Genomic DNA, 19,461 nt, shown 5'->3' on the forward strand with positions numbered 1-19,461 from the left:
TTCTGATGATCCCGCGGCTCAGTTGGGATCATCAGAGGCTTTTCAAAACATTTTTTCTACAACCTCTTTGACCTCTTAAGGTTGTAGAAAAAATGCTTTTAAAAGTTAAAAAAAAAAGTTGGTCACATGCACCCAGTCACATAACCCCCCACCAAGCCACGCCCACAAAATAAGCCACACCCACAGAACCGGTAGTAAAAAAAATTAGAACCCACCCCTGTGCGGCTTCCTATTGCTGGTCGGCTCCACAATTGATAGGGCTTAGGGTTAGGATAGGTAGAAGAAAAAGGATGCTGTGCTAGGAGGAGACTCTATGGTGGGGGAACCGGACTTCCGGTCGGCTCCAGAATTGAACAGGGGCTTCTGGTTAGGACCTTTGTGGCTCTTTGAGTGTTTAAGGTTGCTGAGCCCTGGACTAGAAGCTAAGGACTGTACAACTTTTAGGCAATGGACCAGGTATACAGGCCATCCTCTCTTAATCACTACAAGGGTAGTTTTGCCTATCCCCTCAGCTGTCCCTTTTCACTCAAACCCCAGTTCTCCCTTCTAGGCCAAGGTGGGCATATTAATGTACCCACCTCCAGATAAGAAATATAATCCCTCAACAATCAACCCAGATAAACCAGGAACACAGGGGCTCTCAACTTCACCTTCAAATTTGGGGGCCTTTTGGGGAGTTCACATAAAGCCTCAGAGACATGAATGTCAAAGGGGTCCCAACCCACTAACTTCATCCACTTAACCATAAGAAGGGCTACCATGTTCACCCCAAACCATATTCTAGGTAGATGTGTCCAGAAATCAGATGTGCCATTCACCATGGTATTGGCACCTCCATGGTTTCAGCTGCAGACTTCACAGCCCACTGTAACTAAGAAAGATAAGATTTTAAAAGATCTTACATGAATATGGAAAGTATGGAATGCTAAGGGAAAAATTATCTGCTCTTTAATTATCTACATTATTTGGATTATCTGGACTCTTTTCAGTCCAGTTTCAGACCTGGCTATAGCACGGAAACTGCCTTGGTCACGCTGATGGATGATTTCTGGCGAGCCCGAGACAGGGGTCATTCCTCTATCTTGGTGCTATTTGACCTCTCAGCAGCTTTCGATACCATTGACCATGGTATCCTTCTGAGGCAACTAAGGGAGCTAGGAGTGGGAGGCACCATGTTGCAGTGGTTCACCTCCTATCTCTCTGGTCGATCACAGTCGGTGCTAGCAGGAGGACAGAAGTCGACCCCTAGGCCCCTCGTCTGTGGGGTGCCTCGGGGCTCGATCCTCTCTCCCCTCCTATTTAACATCTACATGAAACCACTGGGTGAAATCATCCGACGACACAGGGTGGGATATCAGCAATATGCTGATGATACCCAGCTGTATATCGCCACCCCTCATCAGTTCAGTGAGGCAGTAGATGTGATGTGCCAGTGCTTGGAGGCTGTGAGGATCTGGATGGGAGTCAACAGGCTCAGACTTAACCCAGACAAGATCGAATGGCTCTGGGTATTGCTCCCTAAAGACTATGTCGATTGTCCATCCTTGGTTCTGGGGGGGGGAGAAATTGTCCCCCTCAGAACGGGCTCACAATTTGGGTGTCCTTCTAGACTCACAGCTGAGACTGGAACAACATCTGACAGCTGTAGCTAGGGGGACCTTTGCACCAGGTTCGTCTGGTGCACCAATTACGACCCTACTTGGATCAGGAGGCTCTCCTCACAGTCACTCATGCCCTTGTCAGCTCATGGTTGGATTATTGCAATGCGCTCTACATGGGGCTACCCTTGAAAAGTGTTCAGAGACTACAGTTGGTCCAGAATGCAGCCGCACAAGTTATAGTGGGTGCACCTAGATACACCCAATTACACCAATTCTCCGCGAGCTGCACTGGCTCCCTATTGGTCTTTGGGTGCAATTCAAGGTGTTGGTCATTACCTTTAAAGCCCTATATGGCTCAGGGCCAGGCTATCTTCGAGACCGCCTTCTACCACATAGCTCTTGGTAAGATCCCAAGAGTCGGTCTCCTCTGGGTCCCGTCAGCTAAACAATGTCCGCTAGCGGGCCCGCGGGGGTGGGCCTTCTCTGTGGCTGCCCCGGATCTCTGGAACCAATTACCTCCTGAGGTCCGGGCCGCCCCCACCCTAATGGCCTTCCGCAAAGCGGTGAAGACCTGGCTCTTCTGGCAGGCCTGGGGCCGTTGATCTCATTATAATGATCTTGCGAGACCCAGCCATGAATTGGAGTGCATGTGTTTTAATGTTTTTAAAGTTTTTAATGTTTTAATGTTTTCCTTTTTAACATTTTTATGGGATTGTTTGCATTGTTTTATTCTTTGTTGTAAGCCGCCCAGAGTCCCTTGAGAGTTGGGCGGCATAGAAATGCGACAAATAATAAAATAATAATAATAATAATAATACATTAATACAGGAAGACACAGACTGTAAAAATAAAAATTTCTCTCTGCTCTCTAACTTTCTCCCTGGTTGTTGTTAGTTGTGAAGTCATGTCCGACCCATCGCGACCCTATAGACAACATTCCTCCAGGCCTTCCTGTCCTCTACCATCCTCTGGAGTCCATTTAAGCTCATACCTACTGCTTCAGTGACTCCATCGAGCCACTTCATTCTCTGTTGTCCCATTCTTCTTTTGCCCTCAATCTTTACAGTATCGGACTTTCTTTTCACCACCAAATGCATCCACAGTTGACCATCCTTTCGGCTTTGCCCCAGTTGCTTCACTCTTTCTGGCGCTACTAGTACTAGCCCTCTGCTCTTCCCCAGTAGCATATTGGACACCTTCTGACCTGAGGGGTTCATTTTCCAGCGTCATATCTTTTTGCCTTTTGGTACTATCCATGGGGTTCTCATGGCAAAGATACTGTAGAGGGTTGCCATTTCCTTCTCCAGTGGATCACGTTTTGTCAGAACTCTCTGCTATGACCTGTCCGTCTTGCACGGCATAGCTCATAGCTTCATTGAGCTACACAAGCCCCTTTGCCATGACAAGGCAGTAATCCATGAAGCGGAACTATCTCCCTATTTAACCACAATACAGTCCAAAGGCTGTCACTTTCTTAGTCAGCTCTCATCCAAAAGTTTACATTTCTAGAACAGATGGGAAAGGAAATTTCACTTTGGACACAAGGAATTTTAAAATCAGCACCAATTTAGGATTAATACCCAGAGATAAAACGACAAACAAGCCCTACTCTAAACATTAGACTGGGTTCACGTGTGCTGATTGTTTCCATAGCATTAGAAAAAAAAAAAAGAAGCCCTAGTGTTAATTGTCATCAACCTAGAGTGTCACCACAGTCTATAGCTCTGGGTGGCTCTCCCCAGCAGGAATGTTAAAATCAGCTCCAATTTAGAATTAATATATGGAGATTTCATAGAATGGAAAATCCCAAAGAGGACCTACTCCTAATATTAGGCAAGGTTCACGACTACAGATTGCTTCCTTGGTATTAGGACAGGGAGCACTAGAGTTAAGTGTCAACAACCTAGATTGGAACCAAACTCCATAGTTCTAAATGACTTTCCTCAGCAGTCTCTGAAGACAATATACCGCAATGGAGGACAGCAGAAGTCAATTTCCTGGGTGTTGAAGTATCTTCCCCCAGCATCACTTTCTGGCCATGTACTGACAGAAAGGAAAACAACCACTATAGAAGAGTGTCCCCAGGGGGTTTATCTGTGATTTCTCATTGACATGCTTTTCTTCAGTTATCCCTCTGAACATAGAGATCTGGAAGACGTTCAGAAACCCCAGAGGACAAATTGCCTCTTACTCTTAAATTATCCCCATCATCCCACTGAAACATCTTCTGCTACTTCTCTCGTGAGTGCCCTGGATGTAAATATCAGACTGAAGCAACATTGAAGAGATCTTCTATCAGTAAAAGATAAATGCCACCGGTCACCCTCTTTGTGGCAGACATTTTGAGACAGGCAGGGACTCTGCTCTTCAATGAACCTTCCTCTAATTTCTAGATGAAGCTCAGTTTGTCTCTGTCTCAGTCAGGAAAGCGACTAGAATTTATATCTCATGAGAGTGCTTTGAATTCTTCTCATCCTTCTTTAGAAACAGGAAGGGGATTGATTCAATCCCCTGAATTATGAACCTGCTGCTTCTGATTCTGCAGTTGCTAGAGTTACAGCCAGTCTCTGGGAACCTTAGATCGAAGTGTCCCCTGAATTTCGAGCACCAGGATGGAGAAAAACCATGGAGTTATTACAGACCAGGAGACCATCACATTAGTATAATCGCTAGAGCATCAACAATATCACATACAAAGTTGAGCTTCAACATGACTCCTCCTAGTCAGTCTCGCATGTAAGTTATTCAGTGTGGAGATGTTGCATTCTTTCCATTTGCAGTTCTTATTGTTCTTCCACGATCTGACAAATTACTTGAATTGTTTTAATTTCCATGGCTTCTCTCTTTTGTGTCATTTTGTGGAAGAGACTCAAATCTAAAGATGGGTCAGAAAAAAAAAAATACATGAAAGAATTCCACATTTCTTTCCTCTCCTCATCCAATCCTGAATTCATGACTTGAATATTGATTTTTATTTATAATGGTGATTATTGTAGCTTCCCCTGCCCCACTTATTTCCAAATTTTTATTGCTGCTCATTAATATTTAATGTGTGCTCCTTATAGGAATGGAGAGTAACTAGTTTGATAAATGGCTTTTTAGGGGCACTTATGAAATATCTTCCTTTTATGATGGTTCTTTTTTACTGAATGAATTATTTTGGAACCAAATTACTGGGCTGATAAAAATTAATATTGCTACATATTATAGTGTATTTGCAATTTTTAACTCTGGTGGAGGGACTATCTGCATCTCATCTTCTCAACATCTTCTCAACAAGAGCCGAGGTGGTGCAATGGTTAGAGTGTAGTACTGAAGGCTACTTCTGCTGACTGCCGGCTGACTGCAATTTGGCAGTTCGAATCTCACCAGGCTCAAGGTTGACTCAGCCTTCCATCCTTCCGAGGTGGGTAAAATGAGGACCCAGGTTGTTGGGGGCAATATGCTGACTCTGTAAACCGCTTAGAGAGGGCTGTAAAAAGCACTATGAAGCAGTATATAATTTTTTTTTAAATCACAAATATTAAATGTGATGGGTGACTAACATTTGCCTCTGACTTTGGATCCATAGCAGCTTAAGACTCAGTAGGCTTGTGGCAAAAAAGAGAATTCAACTAAAAAAAGTATTCTGTTATTGATGTTGATGATGCTGAAATTAACATGAAATATTTTTATACTAGCTTACCTTATAATAAGGCAAGAATACTACGCTTTATTTTCATTATTGAAGTGGTCAACAAAAATCACCAGCTCTTACACAATCTCACACTTGGTTACAACATCCATGACAACTATTTGAGTGAACTTGGCACTTCAGATGCCTTGCTGGACATGCTTTCAACTGGAGAAGCCAATGTTCCCAACTACAGCTGTGGAAGGAAGGACAACCTATTGGCACTTGCTGATGGAGCTGACAGGGACATCTCCATCCAGATGTCAACATTAGTAGGCACCTACAAAGTTTCACAGGTTTGTGTTCCCCTATCTGGATAAAGTGAGTAGGGTGATAGTGTTTGAGCAATAGTTCCAACTATATTTTCTCTATAGAATTCGAGAGCTGCTTTTCATTATGGCCATTGTTGCTTTCATGGCTGGGGATTGAGATAATATTGAGAGGGAGCAAAGATCAAAGCAGAAATATCCACTCATGGCATCAAGCTAATAGCTTTGGGGCCTTCTGCTGCAAACTTGTGAAAGTGAGGGAAGGCTCTGTATTTAATCAAAGCATCTTCTATACAATAGGAAGGTTCTGCAGTGATGGAAAACTCACATTTTGTACATGATCTTAGCCAAAATAATGATATTTTCACTTCTGAACAAATTCTATATTCATGAAACAAGTCCTGGTAGATTAACTTATCTACCATTGATAAAACATATATAGACTCATAGTAACCTAGCATTAATTAACCACTTTATTAAAAACAATACAAGCATAGTAAGCCAACATGTCAACTACTTTTTACCCTACTATATTCATAATCAAATTTATCATAAAAGCCTTGAAGACCAATAGAGACTCCGGAGAGGCCATTTATCTGCTAAACTACTCAACAAATATCCCCAAATGGTGGATATTGGAAGGTTGATTTAGACATGTAAATAATATATAAATAATACCTGCAATATCCAGGCTGAAATAAATGCTAAGGTCCTCTTGAGTAGAGTTGAGTGTGGATAGACAGAGAAATGATGATGTTTGTCCATCGTGTTCGAAGAGGACCTTGACTTCTAATGGGTTGTGGGCTGTCATATTCTTATATCTAACTGATGTTTGTGGCTTCAAACAAATAACACTATTAGAATAAATCCAATTGGGCCATCTGAAAAGTTTCTTGGGGGTGGATGATATGGAACACTGCACACCAGAACAACTAGATACAAGAACAGTTTTTTCCCGAATGTTATCACTCTGCTAAACAAATAATTCCATCAACACTATCAAACTGTGTACTAAGTCTACACTACTATTAATCTTCTCATTGTTCCCATCACCCATCTTCCACTTATGACTTTATGACTGTAACTTTTTTTTTTTTAAATTTGATTTATATGCCGCCCTTCTCTGGAGACTCAGGGCGGCTTACAATGCGTTAAGCAATAGCCTTCATACTTTTGTATATTTATATAAAGTCAGCTTATTGCCCCCACAAACTGGGTCCTCAATTTACCCACCTTAGAAAGGATGGAAGGCTGAGTCGACCTTGAGCCTGGGGAGAATTGAACTCGCAGTAATTGCAGGCAGCTGGATGTTAAATGCTGCCTTAGGAGGCATTAGCCTCCTACGCCACTCAGGCTTGTTGCTTGCATCCTTGCGTTTTATATTGATTGTTTCCTAATAAGATTTGATTGCTTATTTGTACCCTATGACTATCATTAAGTGTTGTACCTTATGATTCTTGACGAATGTATCTTTTCTTTTATATACACTGAGAGCATATGCACCAAAGACAAATTCCTTGTGTGTCCAATTACACTTGGCCAATAAAAAATTCTATTCTATTCTATTCTATTCTATTCTATTCTATTCTATTCTATTCTATTCTATTCTATTCTACTCTACTCTACTCTACTCTACTCTACTCTACTCTATTCTATTCTATTCTATTCTATTCTATGAAAGTATTTCTGCTGCTGCCCCGAGCACTTAATTAGGCATTTACATGATTTATTCTTTGTCTAAAATCAAGACATGCAGTCACTGTTACAAAGCTATGGTCCCAAAATTGTATTAGAGGAGAAAAAAATCAATTTTAAAATATTTTGGCTTGTAGAGCTGACAAATTATATTAAGAGCTGTAATATCCCAATCTCTTGTACAACTGGAGAATAAGGTGAAAAGATTGCTTCCCAAAGGGATATATTTGGAATATAGAAGCAAGGAAAAATATAGCAATCCTCAAAAAATACATATAATATGGCCCTTTATTGGAACACAATTTTTCAGTTGAAATCTATTCATGTGTCAAAATGTAGGGTGATGCAGATATATGATTTGCATTTTTATTGTATTTTTGACTTAATTTATTTCTAGTATTCCACTATTATATATCGTCTTGTTAATATTATGTGTTTAATGTTTTAAACAATGTCTAATCAGCCATCTATTTTAATCTATTCATCAGAACCATAGTTGGATTTATTAAAATCTTATGTTTTGGATTTGAATTGACCCCAAATACAACACAGCAATCTTCATTCCTTTTCAGATCAGTGATAAAATTGGTTTAGATGCTCTAAGTAATAAAAATCAATTCCCTTTTTTCCATCGGATACTCCCCAAAGAAGGAATCCATTACCCAGCAATTGTCCAACTGCTCCTCCATTTCAGATGGACCTTGATTGGTCTCTTTGCTTCAGACACAGAGAAGGGAGAGAATTTCATGAGGACTTTCACTTCTATGCTTGTCAGGAATGGAATTTGTGTTGTTATATCACAACAATTCTCAAAAGCTGGACATACAGCACTCCTCAAGGATGCCTTCTCTAAATGGAGACAAGTCAATGTCTTTGTTCACTTCATAGAATATGTTTCCATTTTTGAAAGAATTCTTCCTTTCCATTTAACTCTTGAAAGTTTGCCAGGACCCATTGAAGGGAAAGTCTGGATCACCACAACTTTGGGATTGTATTCAATAAAAAAGCACAAACTTCTCAAATACATTCATAGTATTTGGAACTTTGTTTTCCTGGCAAAAGAAAAGCTACTGGATGATGCCTTTGAACCCTATTTCTTTGTAGATCCCCGGTTTGCCGATCAGTCTTTTCGCTGTTCTTTCTCCAAGCATGTCTCTTCTGTCAAAGGTCGGAGGAGATGCAGCCAGAAAGCACCCCTGGAGACCCAAGATAAAGAGAACAAGATCCGGCTCACAGTCGAATATGACCTTTACAATTTCATTAAGACTGTGGCTCATGCTTTGAATGCTGCATATTCCTCCAGGTCCAGGAGGACAAAGAAAGAGAGTAAAGAGAGGTTGGAGGCTCTAAAGCTGCAGCCATGGCAGGTGTGGCACCTGAGCAGGGGTGGGCTTCAAAAATTTTAGCAAGGGGTTCTCTGCCCAGTTGCTGGCTGGCTGTGGCCATGGTGGGCGTGGCCTAGCCTGCCTCCTGCACCATGGTGGGGGGCCATTTTTGCCCTCCCTGAGCTCCGGAGGCTTTCCTTGAGCCTCCAAGAGAGCGAAAATGGCCTCCCCAGGCTCCAGAGGCCCTCTGGAGGCCAGAAATGGGCTTGTTTCTGGTGTTCCTGAACTTCCAGTAGGCCAGTTTTTCACCCTCCTCAAACCTCCGTGCACACCCTGCACTTACCTGCATCCAAAACAGGCCACATGGGGACTCCTGGGACTCCTGGGAGGCATGGGGCAGGTGGGGCGGGACCAGGAGTGGGATATGGAGGGTCTCCAAACAGCACAGAATCTTAGCTAGAGGTTCTCCTGAACCCCTGCGAACTCTCAGAAGCCCACCCAAAGTCTTGAGAAGGAACCATCAAAATTAGTTCCTTTTGAGAAGGAATCCAAAGAAGGGGAACTATCTCAACCTACTTATGACACAAAAGGCCAACAATTTTGGCCAATCTAATTGATCGGGGAATAATTTCCCAAAGAGCCTAATGTCAGAGTTCCAACGGATGCCCTACTTAAATCATGAGTCTCGAGCCAAGCTTCAAAAGAAATCCAGTTTTTTATTTGGAGCTTCATGTCAGCACGTTCCCAAGTGAAGCCAGCTCTGACCGTACGTAATTTATGCTCCAATTATGACCCTGTTTCCTCCCTCCCCCAGAGTGTGTCATCAATCACATTTGCCAACGGACCAATTTTGCAGGTTGTAGAGGTCATTCCCCTCCGGCTGCTGTAGGTAACCCTGGGATACAGCCTTGAGAAAGATACGCATGAAATGTTCATCTGTCTTTGGCTGCTGTGCCATTTTGCCAGTTTCCCATCCCCCCCGGCCTATGGCAACTCGAGAGCAGGCCAGGGATGCTTTGCAAGTTGACACCTATATAATGACAGATAAACTTTGATATTAAAAAGTGCTGATTTAAAAAGTATATGTGCATTTTTAATATATTTTAATATATATATTAAAATTTATTTTATTTTATTTTATTTTATTTTATTTTATTTTATTTTATTTTATTTTATTTTATTTTATTTTATTTTATTTTATTTTATTTTATTTTATTTTATTTTATTTTATTTTATTTTATTTATTTTATATATAATATATATACAGTATATATTCCTGTATATATTTGTGGGAAGAAAAATCCATCTGGTTCAGTTCCAAGCTGGGAGAAAGACACTGGAAACATGGAGACTGATTGGAAAGATGGTTTATTGATGAAGCAGAACCACATGGGTTTGTGGTTCTGGGCAGATGACAATGGAGTTGAGAGTGGGTGTGGGTGTTATACTTTCTCTGGGTTTTGTATTTGAGCTTCCTGTTCCTCTAATATTCTATTGGCTGTTATCAGATTCCTATAGGGTCATGTGGGGGTTATATAGGAGTCATAGCTGGCTCTATAGGCAAAAGAGGAAATGCAAATAGAAGACTATAGCTGCATAATAGAAGACAGATACTCAGAAAGTATCCTCCCTAAATTTTGAGACTGGGAGATTTCTACTTTCAGATTTATAAAGTTATGTTAATTGGTTAAGTTGAATTAGCTCATGTGGTCATGTTTCCTGTCTGGTCTAATAGGGAGAATATTAGCTTGACAACTTTATTCTTGACCAATCCCTGCTTTCTGGTAATCAATATGTTTGTTTTCAATAAATTTATAAGTACACTTTTTCTGCTCTCTCATTTATTTGTCATCTGCTTTGGAATGTTTCCTACAATTGACACATTTTGTCAATAATATTTTCTTAACATATATTTTGTCAGCATATGATTGACAAATTTTGTGGGACATGTTCTGTTTACTTATGATGATAATGGTAACACCTGTTCTCCTAATTAAGCACGTTTAGACTGTTGCGATATTTTCAGGATCAGACTCAATAAATTATTTAAGAATTAATAGTTCAAATATATCTCTCTTTATTTACATAAGGCATTCTATATTCACTGAATATTCACAGATAGAAGCACAGAATGAACGTATGCAGCTCCTTATATATACAATGGGTGGAGCTAATTATGGGAGTGGTAAAGTATGAATACATTAAGAAGTGAAGAATAAGTTAACCCCTGACACACTGGTCATATATTAGTTACATAATGGAGAATAAGGCATTTACTTGTGACATAGACAAATAAAAGATTCAAATGTGAAAAGACCACGTGGAAATAAGAAAGAAAGGTTTCTGCTTCTAAAATTTCTGGATGTTTCAATTCTAGTTCCATCCCTTTCTGGAGAAGAATGATTTTTGCAATCTCTCCCACTCTGAGTTCTACATGGACCAAAATGGAAATATCGCAGCAGACCTAGGCATTGTGAGTTTGCTGGTTCGATCCAAGGAGGACCCTATGGAAGAGTTTCTGGGGAGTTTTGAAAGGCAGAGACTTCTTATCAACCAAAATGATATTTTACGGCTTAAGTTGTTCAATAAGGTAGTTGAAATGTTGATGTCTTTCTTTTCTCAGTTTTCCAAGTCCTGAAGATCCATTTCATTTTTGTTTCCAAATCAAGGATTATCATTACATTCAATCAATTTATGAAATTCCCATTACAATACACATCTATCTTGTATTACAATCTATCATTATTCAATTATGCTATCTATTTCTCATTATTACTTCCATTTTATCAACTAAAAATTTATACATTACTATTCCCTTTATTTCTATCTCTTACTCTAGTTTTTAATCATATCAGCCTATTATTCAAAAGCTTTTTCTTTCTTTTCTGTCTAACTTCTAATCATATTTATTTATTTATTATTTATTATTCATATTTTTATGTCGCCCACTCTCCAAGGAGTCTGAGTGGCTTACACCAAAGACAGTATACTAAAGAGCATATTGCCCCCAACAATCTGGGTCCTCATTTTACCCACCTCGGAAGGATGGAAAGCTGAGTCAACCTTGAGCTGGTGAGATTTGATCTGCTGATCTGCTGAACTAGCAGTCAGCTAAAGTAGCTGCAGTACTGCACTCTAACCACTGCGCCACCTCAGCTCATATCATCTGCCTACATGAAAAGAAAAAAGAGAAAGAGCACAAAGAGGGAGAGTTAGCAAAAGGCAGTTCAAAACAGCAATCAGGAGCAGGAATCATCCTTCCATCATCTCTTGCCCGCTTTATATTTTAATTGCTATGCTTTAAAAAGAGAGAGGTGAAGGGAAGGTGAAGCAAGTCAAAGCAGCTATAAAGTAAAAGAAATCCTCTACCCATCATCTCTTGCCCACTTCGATACTTCGATTGCTATGCTTTTTTTTTTTTTTTTTTTTTGGCTTGTCTCCCCCATTCCTCTCTTAAGTCTCCATCTATTTCTATTTCTTGGATGTCCCATCTAAGTATTCCTCCCATCTCTACCCTCTTGCACTGCCTATTTTCTAAGATTTTTACTGAGGCCCTTGCTTCCCTTCCAACTCTTTTAATATAGTTCCCCCTGGTTTAATTCATCCATCATTATTATTTTCATTATAATCTCCTCCTTGTCTTCTTCCTTGCCTGAAGACCCATTTCAACTGCCTTGAGCCTAGTCATCAATGTGGCTGACCTTTACTGAGAATTGAATGTGAGAAGTAGAAACCTTATAGGTTTCTTTTTTAAACTGCTTGGGAGACTTCAGTGCTATTCCATTTTGTATACAATCTACAATTTAGTATCTCAATCAATCTGATGGAAAAACACAAGCGATGTGGAATGTGTTTTTTTTTTTTATTTGATTTATATGCCGCCCTTCTCCGGAGACTCAGGGCGGCTTACAATGCGTTAAGCAATAGCCTTCATACTTTTGTATATTTATACAAAGTCATCTTATTGCCCCCACAAACTGGGTCCTCAATTTACCTACCTTAGAAAGGATAGAAGGCTGAGTCAACCTTGAGCCTTGGAGAAATTCGAACCAGCAGTAATTGCAGGCAGCTGTGTTAATGACAGGGTGCTTAGACCACTGTCCTATCAAGGCTCTTTGTGTTGCTTCGTGTTGCTAAAAGCTTCAGGTTTCTTTGTATCAAATAGCAAAGGAGAAAGCAATTCAGTTGACCAATGCCTGATTTCAGGATTGAATCGGATTAAAGTGAAACTTAATTGGAAGGAGGTCTTGGTTCCATTGGGAAATAAGCTACATCTTGTCCTGGTTGGGAAAAGTGTTTCTTGAATAGGCAGACTCATAATCAGTGATGTTCTTAAACAAACCAGATTGGGTCAGTATTCTCCCTACTTCTCTTTCACCCCACTGGGATACAGCACTAGGCAGAGGTGGTATTTAGCTGGTTTGGACCGGTTCGCCTGAACTGGTAGCGGAAATCGTGGGTGGGCCTGCCCACCTGCCCACCCACTCACCCCGGCTCTATGCCATCCTATTTAGGCACTTTTTGAGACCAGGCACATGTGCGGAAGGTGTGCACACCAGCAAATTGCACGTCCGCTCACATTTGCGAACTGGTAGGGAAAGTAAGTGAATACCACCCCTGGCACTAGGCTTTCTGCTCCTAGAAGTCCAAGGTTCACATGAAATCACAATGACTGTTCTGATATCCCCTGACCCAGAAAACTGAAGTACAAAAATAAGACTTTGATCCAAAGAGAGAGAGAGAGAGAGAGAGAATTGGAAAGAAAATGCTACTTGGATTTGGCCGTTGGCTATTTAGAATGGAGTAGAATAACAGAATTGGAAGGGACCTTGGAGTTATTCTAGTCCAACCCCCTGCTTAGGCAAGAAACCCTATACCAGGGGTATCAAATTCAATTTCATTGAGGGCCACATCAGGTCTGTTGTTGACCTGGGGGTGTAGGTGGCTGTGGTCATCCAGCTGGGTGTGGCCAACTGGGTGGGCATGGCCAGCTTGACACCACTCCCCAAACTGCTGGCATGTTTCCTCTTCACACTGGGTAGACCAGGATGGTCCCGTGGGCCAGATCTGACCACATCCGACCCGCAGGTCTTGAGCTTGACACCCCTGCCCTATACCATTTCACACAAATGGTTATCCACCCTCTCCTTAAAAACATTCCAACATTGGAGCATTTACAACTTCTGGAGGCAAGTTAATTTAGAGAGCACATCATCTGAAAACCCCTTGAATGTAATTGTTTATCTTGTGTGTTGCCTAACTTTAGTCTCTCTGGGACTAAAGGAGCCTCCAAACCCACCCACAATTTCTGCTATCAGTTCGGGCGAACCAATCTGAACCAGCTGAATACCACTTCTGCATGGCAGCCATATAAATTGAAGAAATAAATATACAGATAAACAAAGAACATCTCTTTTAAAGTTTACAGCACTACTTTCAAGGATTTTTTCTTAATCTCTATTAACTTGAGATGGTTTTGGTCTACTTTCAAAGGTGAGCAGTTTTGCAATGTTTTATGTAGTTCGGGGAAAAAAAAGCTTTTTGGATCTGCTTAGTCAGGGGTTTCTTTCTTCATAACAGTTTATTCTATTTTAATAGATCAAGTAGAATCAGAGTTTAATAAATTTTTTACAATAATGCTACAATAATGTTTATCCTCAATTTAATTGAGAAAACCTTGGCTATATGAAGAATGGAGGAATTCATCCAGAGGAGGTTATCACTTAATGCCTAATTTTTTCTAAATTCCTTCCAGTGGTGGGATTCAGCCAATTTGGGCCGGTTCGGGTGAAGTGGTAGTTAAATTGCTGACTGGCCCTTTCTCACTCCTTCCCACCCTGCCCCTTCCAGGAGTCCCCACGTGGCCCATTTTTGCTCCCAGGAGGCTTCAGGGAGTCCTCTTAGGCCCAAAACAGGGCATGGAGGTGTGATGCAGCCCCTCCTGTGGCCCATTTTTGCTTCCAGGTGGCTGCAGGGCCTACTAGGCCTAAAACTGGGCATGTGGGGGTGGCACATTTCCCCCCACGGCCCATTTTTGATCCCAGGGGGGTGCAGGAGGCTGAGTGTTGCCTGTCTCACCCCCTGGCCATGCCCACCATGGCCACGCCCACGCCCACCCAGCCAGTAATTAGGGCAGAGAACTGGTTGTTAAATTATTTGAATCCCACCACTCATTCCTTCCCTCCAGATGTTCTTAAGTAAAAAATTCCTTTATTGTAATTTTAGATGCCAAAAGAAAAAGGGAGTAACTTTTTATAGTTATATATGGCAGTAACCAAGAATCTGCCATTAGTTATATTTCCTACAACTATTTTGAATGAGTCAGTGAATCCCAGAGACTACTTGGCTAATTTTTCTGTTTATCTCCAGTTTCCATGGATAGTGAGCTCTAATGTATTTTCTTTGGCATTCCTTCTTTTTCTTCTTAGTCTCTGCCTGAGTCCAAATGTGTGGAAAATTGTCGTCCTGGATTTGTCAAGCGAACTCGAGAAGGAGAGCCAGTTTGCTGCTATGATTGTGTTCCTTGTCCAGAGGGAACCATCTCCATTCATGAAGGTGGGTGATGCTGAAGGAATTGGTAATCCTTCTGGAAGTAGATCCATCTGGAGTATTTTCCTAAAACTATATGTTGAAAGACACATTGATGTTAACTGATTTCTTGTTTATTTTCAAACTACACAATTTCATTTCTAAAGTTTTAAGAATAGAAAAAAAAAAAAAGCCTTGAAGGAGAAGCTGGAAACAGATAAAAAGGTGTAGCAGATTAAGCAAGCGTTACTATTGCAAGAGAAAATATTTCTTCTACTTTTTATTTTGGATCTATCCTTCCATATTTACTTTTCTAGGAACATTTGAGTTTTTTGAGACTTGAGGAATTGTCTTAGGTCTGGAAGGATTATTGAAATACACTCAACATAGGTTGTCCCTTGAGGATTACTGAGCAGGTGTCACTGGTCCACAGTAAGATGATGTGAACAGTTATGGGTGCACCTCAATTACGCAGAAATTATCACTACTCCCAATACCTATTCCAGATTATTTGCAGAACTAGCTTCTTGTGACAGCCATTTAGATTTCATATGATTCACATCTTCTGAATCCAGTACATTAAGAATGCCATTTGGAAGGTCCCAGTTAGTGTGTTTAGAAAGATTAACTGATTCATTATTTACCTCTATTAATGTAATTCCTATGGAGATTGTGTACAGTACGCAGGGAATCCTTTGGGTTTTTGACTTCCCCCAATTTGGCCTCTATATGGTTTAGAAAATGACCTTCCATTTATTTTCTTTCTGTGGAGATGTGAAGAAATTAATCTTGGAAAATGCTTCTGATATCAGCTGTTGCCTCAAAAAGAATATTCCTTGAAAGGCAAAAAGACAGAATATTAAATAAATATTGGTTTTCTCAGATACAGAAAAATGTACCAAGTGTCCAGATGATAAATATTCAACCAAGAACCGAGTCCAATGTTTCCTCAAAGTTATATCCTTCCTGTCCTATGAAGAACATCTAGGCATCATCCTGGTCTCTTTTGTACTACTCTTGTTCCTAACTGCAAGCCTTGTTTTAATCATATTCATTAAATACAGAGAAACACCCATTGTCAAAGCCAACAACCGGGACCTCTCTTATATCCTCCTGGTCTCCCTCCTGCTTTGCTTCTTGTCTCCTTTTCTCTTTATTGGTCAACCAAGGAAAGCCACTTGCTTACTCCGACAAATGGTTTTCAGCATCATCTTCTCCTTTGCCATTTCTTCTCTCTTTGCAAAAACAATCACAGTGGTGCTGGCTTTCTTGGCCACAAAACCAGGAAACCGAGTGAAGAGATGGTTGGGGAAGAGCTTAGCCAACTCCATCATCTTTTCTTGTTCTGCTGTCCAAATTATCATCTGTTCCACCTGGCTGGGAGTTTCTCCCCCTTTCCCTGACTCTGATCTCCACTCCCAGCCTGGAGTGATCATTCTGCAATGCAATGAAGGTTCTGTTGTCATGTTCTATATCACCCTCAGCTACCTGGGCTTCCTGGCTGCCATCTGCTTCACGGTAGCTTTCCTGGCCAGGAATCTCCCTGGAGCCTTCAATGAAGCCAAATTGATCACCTTCAGCATGCTGGTCTTCTGCAGTGTCTGGGTGACATTTGTGCCCACCTACTTGAGCACCAAAGGGAAATATATGGTGGCTGTTCAGGCCTTCTCCATCTTGTCCTCCAATGCTGGTCTACTGGGCTGCATCTTCATCCCCAAGTGCTATATTATCATTTTAAGGCCAGACCTGAATACAAAGAAGCAGCTTTCAACCAGAGGAAATGTAGAAGTATAACAGAGAGGAATTTTGACTCTCAACTTGTTCTTACAGGACAAACATAGGAAATGGTCTAAGTTGCTTTCCATACATGAGCTGGGCTAATGATTTAGCATGAAATAATTAAAGGGCTGCTGGAAAATAATGTCTCATCCCATATAATTGCAAGACAGCACTGAGTTCTTTTGAGCAGTCAAGGCAGAATATCTCTCTTGTTTCCTTAGGCTACCTGAATCCTGAAATGTCATGCCTAGGAATATAAAACATGACACTTGTGCAATGGGAATCTTGTTGATTTGCCAGAAATACTTTTGAATTCTCTAAAAATGCCATTATTTTAGCAGTATCATAGTTTATCTTCATTGTTTTTTTTAAAAAAATAATGGATTCAAGATCACAATATCATCAACATAAGGAAAGTAGATAGACACATTTTAGCCAAATTAGGAGGAGGATAATCTGGATTATCCAACTGGTCAGCTAAAATATTATATACAAGTTAAACAAGAGAGGAGCTAAAATACAGTCTCATAAGTTTCCTGGAAAAGAATTCTTAAAGAATGTGATGACTGAGTGTTCCATGGATGTGATGTCAGCGATGGAGGTGAGGCTGGGCATAAACACCTAGGCAGAAATTGAGATAATAAATACATCTCCATTTTAAAAAGTATTGGACAAAAATTAAGATATGGTTGGAAGAGATGATACAACAACGTATTGAGTTGAAAGCAGAAATATTTCTGCTAGGACTTTTCCCTGAAACTTATAATAAAGAGAATGTATATTTAATTATTCATGTATTAACTGCAGCTGGAATTGTACTTGCACAACATTGGAAAAGTGGAGAGATTCCCATTGAAGAGAAAGTGATAAGGAAAATATTAGAATGTGCAGAAATGAACAGATTAACATTAGCAATTAAGGAGAAAGACCAAACTGAATATTATGTGATATGGGAAGTATGTTATCAATGGTTGGAGAATAAAAATGGAATTTGGAAATGAAGAAGACTAAAGAATAAGTAGAAAATATATTAAGATAGAGATATAAATAAGATGAAAATTGTTAGTATGTGTATGAAGAGAATAACGATGTTTGATGTTAATATGGTATTATTACTAAAAGATACTAAGAAGAAAATGGAGAGTTTTACAATATTTAAATGTTTAATATATTATAATATTAATGTTAACGTGAATGTGAAAGATGTGACAAATGAGGAACGATGTAGCACAAAGATGTTTGTACCCAGATGATACACTGCATCAGGAAAGATGGAATGTTTGTATTAAAAAATTAAAAACTTTTTACAAAAGAAAGAAGCAGACATTCTGCGAGCTCCGGAACTAAAATAATTAAAATTTTATTCTACTAAGCTTTCGTCAGCCATCTGCTGACATCGTCAGGATATTAAACTACCATTGTTTCTTTATTTCAATATAAATTTGGTATAAAATGGTTTGTCATGAATGCAACTGCTTGAGACCTCCTGGACTGGAGCTGAAAGGCTAAAGGGAAGCAGTATGCTCCCTCCCACATGTTGGGGTAGATCAGGTGCCTCGATGTGGATACTGTAGAAGAGTCTAGGTAATTACTGGAGATTGGGCCCTGCCCAATCATCTTAAAATGGAAATCTAAAGGCGATTCTATTGAGAAAAAGAAGTCACCCTGAAATCATCACATTTATTCTCAGATTTAAAAGAAATGTGTGTAGCTGGCCATATTTTCCTTCTTGGCTGTATCATGGCTGCATCTCCCTAGCATACAAAAGGTTCTCAGTTTTCCTCATCCCCATAAAGAATAAAAAAGTAATTTTCTTGTACTTCCTTTTTAACCAGAGGGGCAAAATTGTTCCCCCTCCTATCTGACTACCCTTTCTGAATCACTTCTATCCATTGGCATCGATGGAGATTTGCCTTTTTCTTTAAAAATACTTCAAAATTCTTTCTCTGTGTACTTTTTGTCTCATCAATATTTCATGGCATCTCTCCTATCAATTCTATAAGCAGAGACAACTATAACACAATGAGTTTTTTTTAAAAAAATTGATTTATATGCCGCCCTTCTCCGGAGACTCAGGGCGGCTTACAATGCGTTAAGCAATAGCCTTCATTCTTTTGTATATTTTATACAAAGTCAGCTTATTGCCCCCACAAACTGGGTCCTCATTTCACCTACCTTAGAAAGGATGGAAGGCTGAGTCAACCTTGAGCCTTGAAGAGATTCGAACCAGCAGAAATTGCAGGCAGCTGTGTTAATAACAGGGTGCGTAGACCACTGTACTATCAAGGCTCTTGATACTATCAAGGCTCTAGAGTTATCTTCTAGATCGGGGTCAGCAACCTGTGGCCCTGGAGCTCCTGCGGTTCTCTGTCACTTAAAATATGTGCCACAACTGCCAATGTGCGACACCTGCCGGCACGTGATTTATTGAGCTTTTCAACCCCTGGTAGGCCAACCATGGATTAAATCCAAGAAAAGAAAAGTTTCAGAAAAAAACGGAACATTTAATTCAACTACATATGCTAGTTTTGTGGCCACTCAAGAAATAGTCAGGCATGGGAAGGGTTTTGTGGCTCCCGGAATTTTCTTTT

At 40.3% G+C, this 19,461-nt stretch overlaps 1 protein-coding gene across 1 annotated transcript; it reads left to right on the forward strand.

Moving 5' to 3' along the window:
• The first annotated feature begins 4,119 nt into the window (after positions 1-4,119).
• LOC139309293 (vomeronasal type-2 receptor 26-like) lies at positions 4,120-16,885 on the forward strand. The gene is made up of 6 exons (XM_070933349.1): positions 4,120-4,337; positions 5,282-5,570; positions 7,811-8,605; positions 10,941-11,153; positions 14,992-15,118; positions 15,975-16,885. The coding sequence occupies exons 1-6, from the start codon at positions 4,120-4,122 to the stop codon at positions 16,883-16,885; spliced, it is 2,553 nt and encodes an 850-aa protein (XP_070789450.1).
• The last annotated feature ends 2,576 nt before the right edge of the window (positions 16,886-19,461 follow it).

The sequence above is a fragment of the Pituophis catenifer genome, unplaced genomic scaffold, assembly GCF_029215685.1.
Source record: "Pituophis catenifer annectens isolate HBS135680 unplaced genomic scaffold, rPitCat1.0.hap2 SCAF_2, whole genome shotgun sequence".
NCBI lineage: Eukaryota > Metazoa > Chordata > Lepidosauria > Squamata > Colubridae > Pituophis > Pituophis catenifer.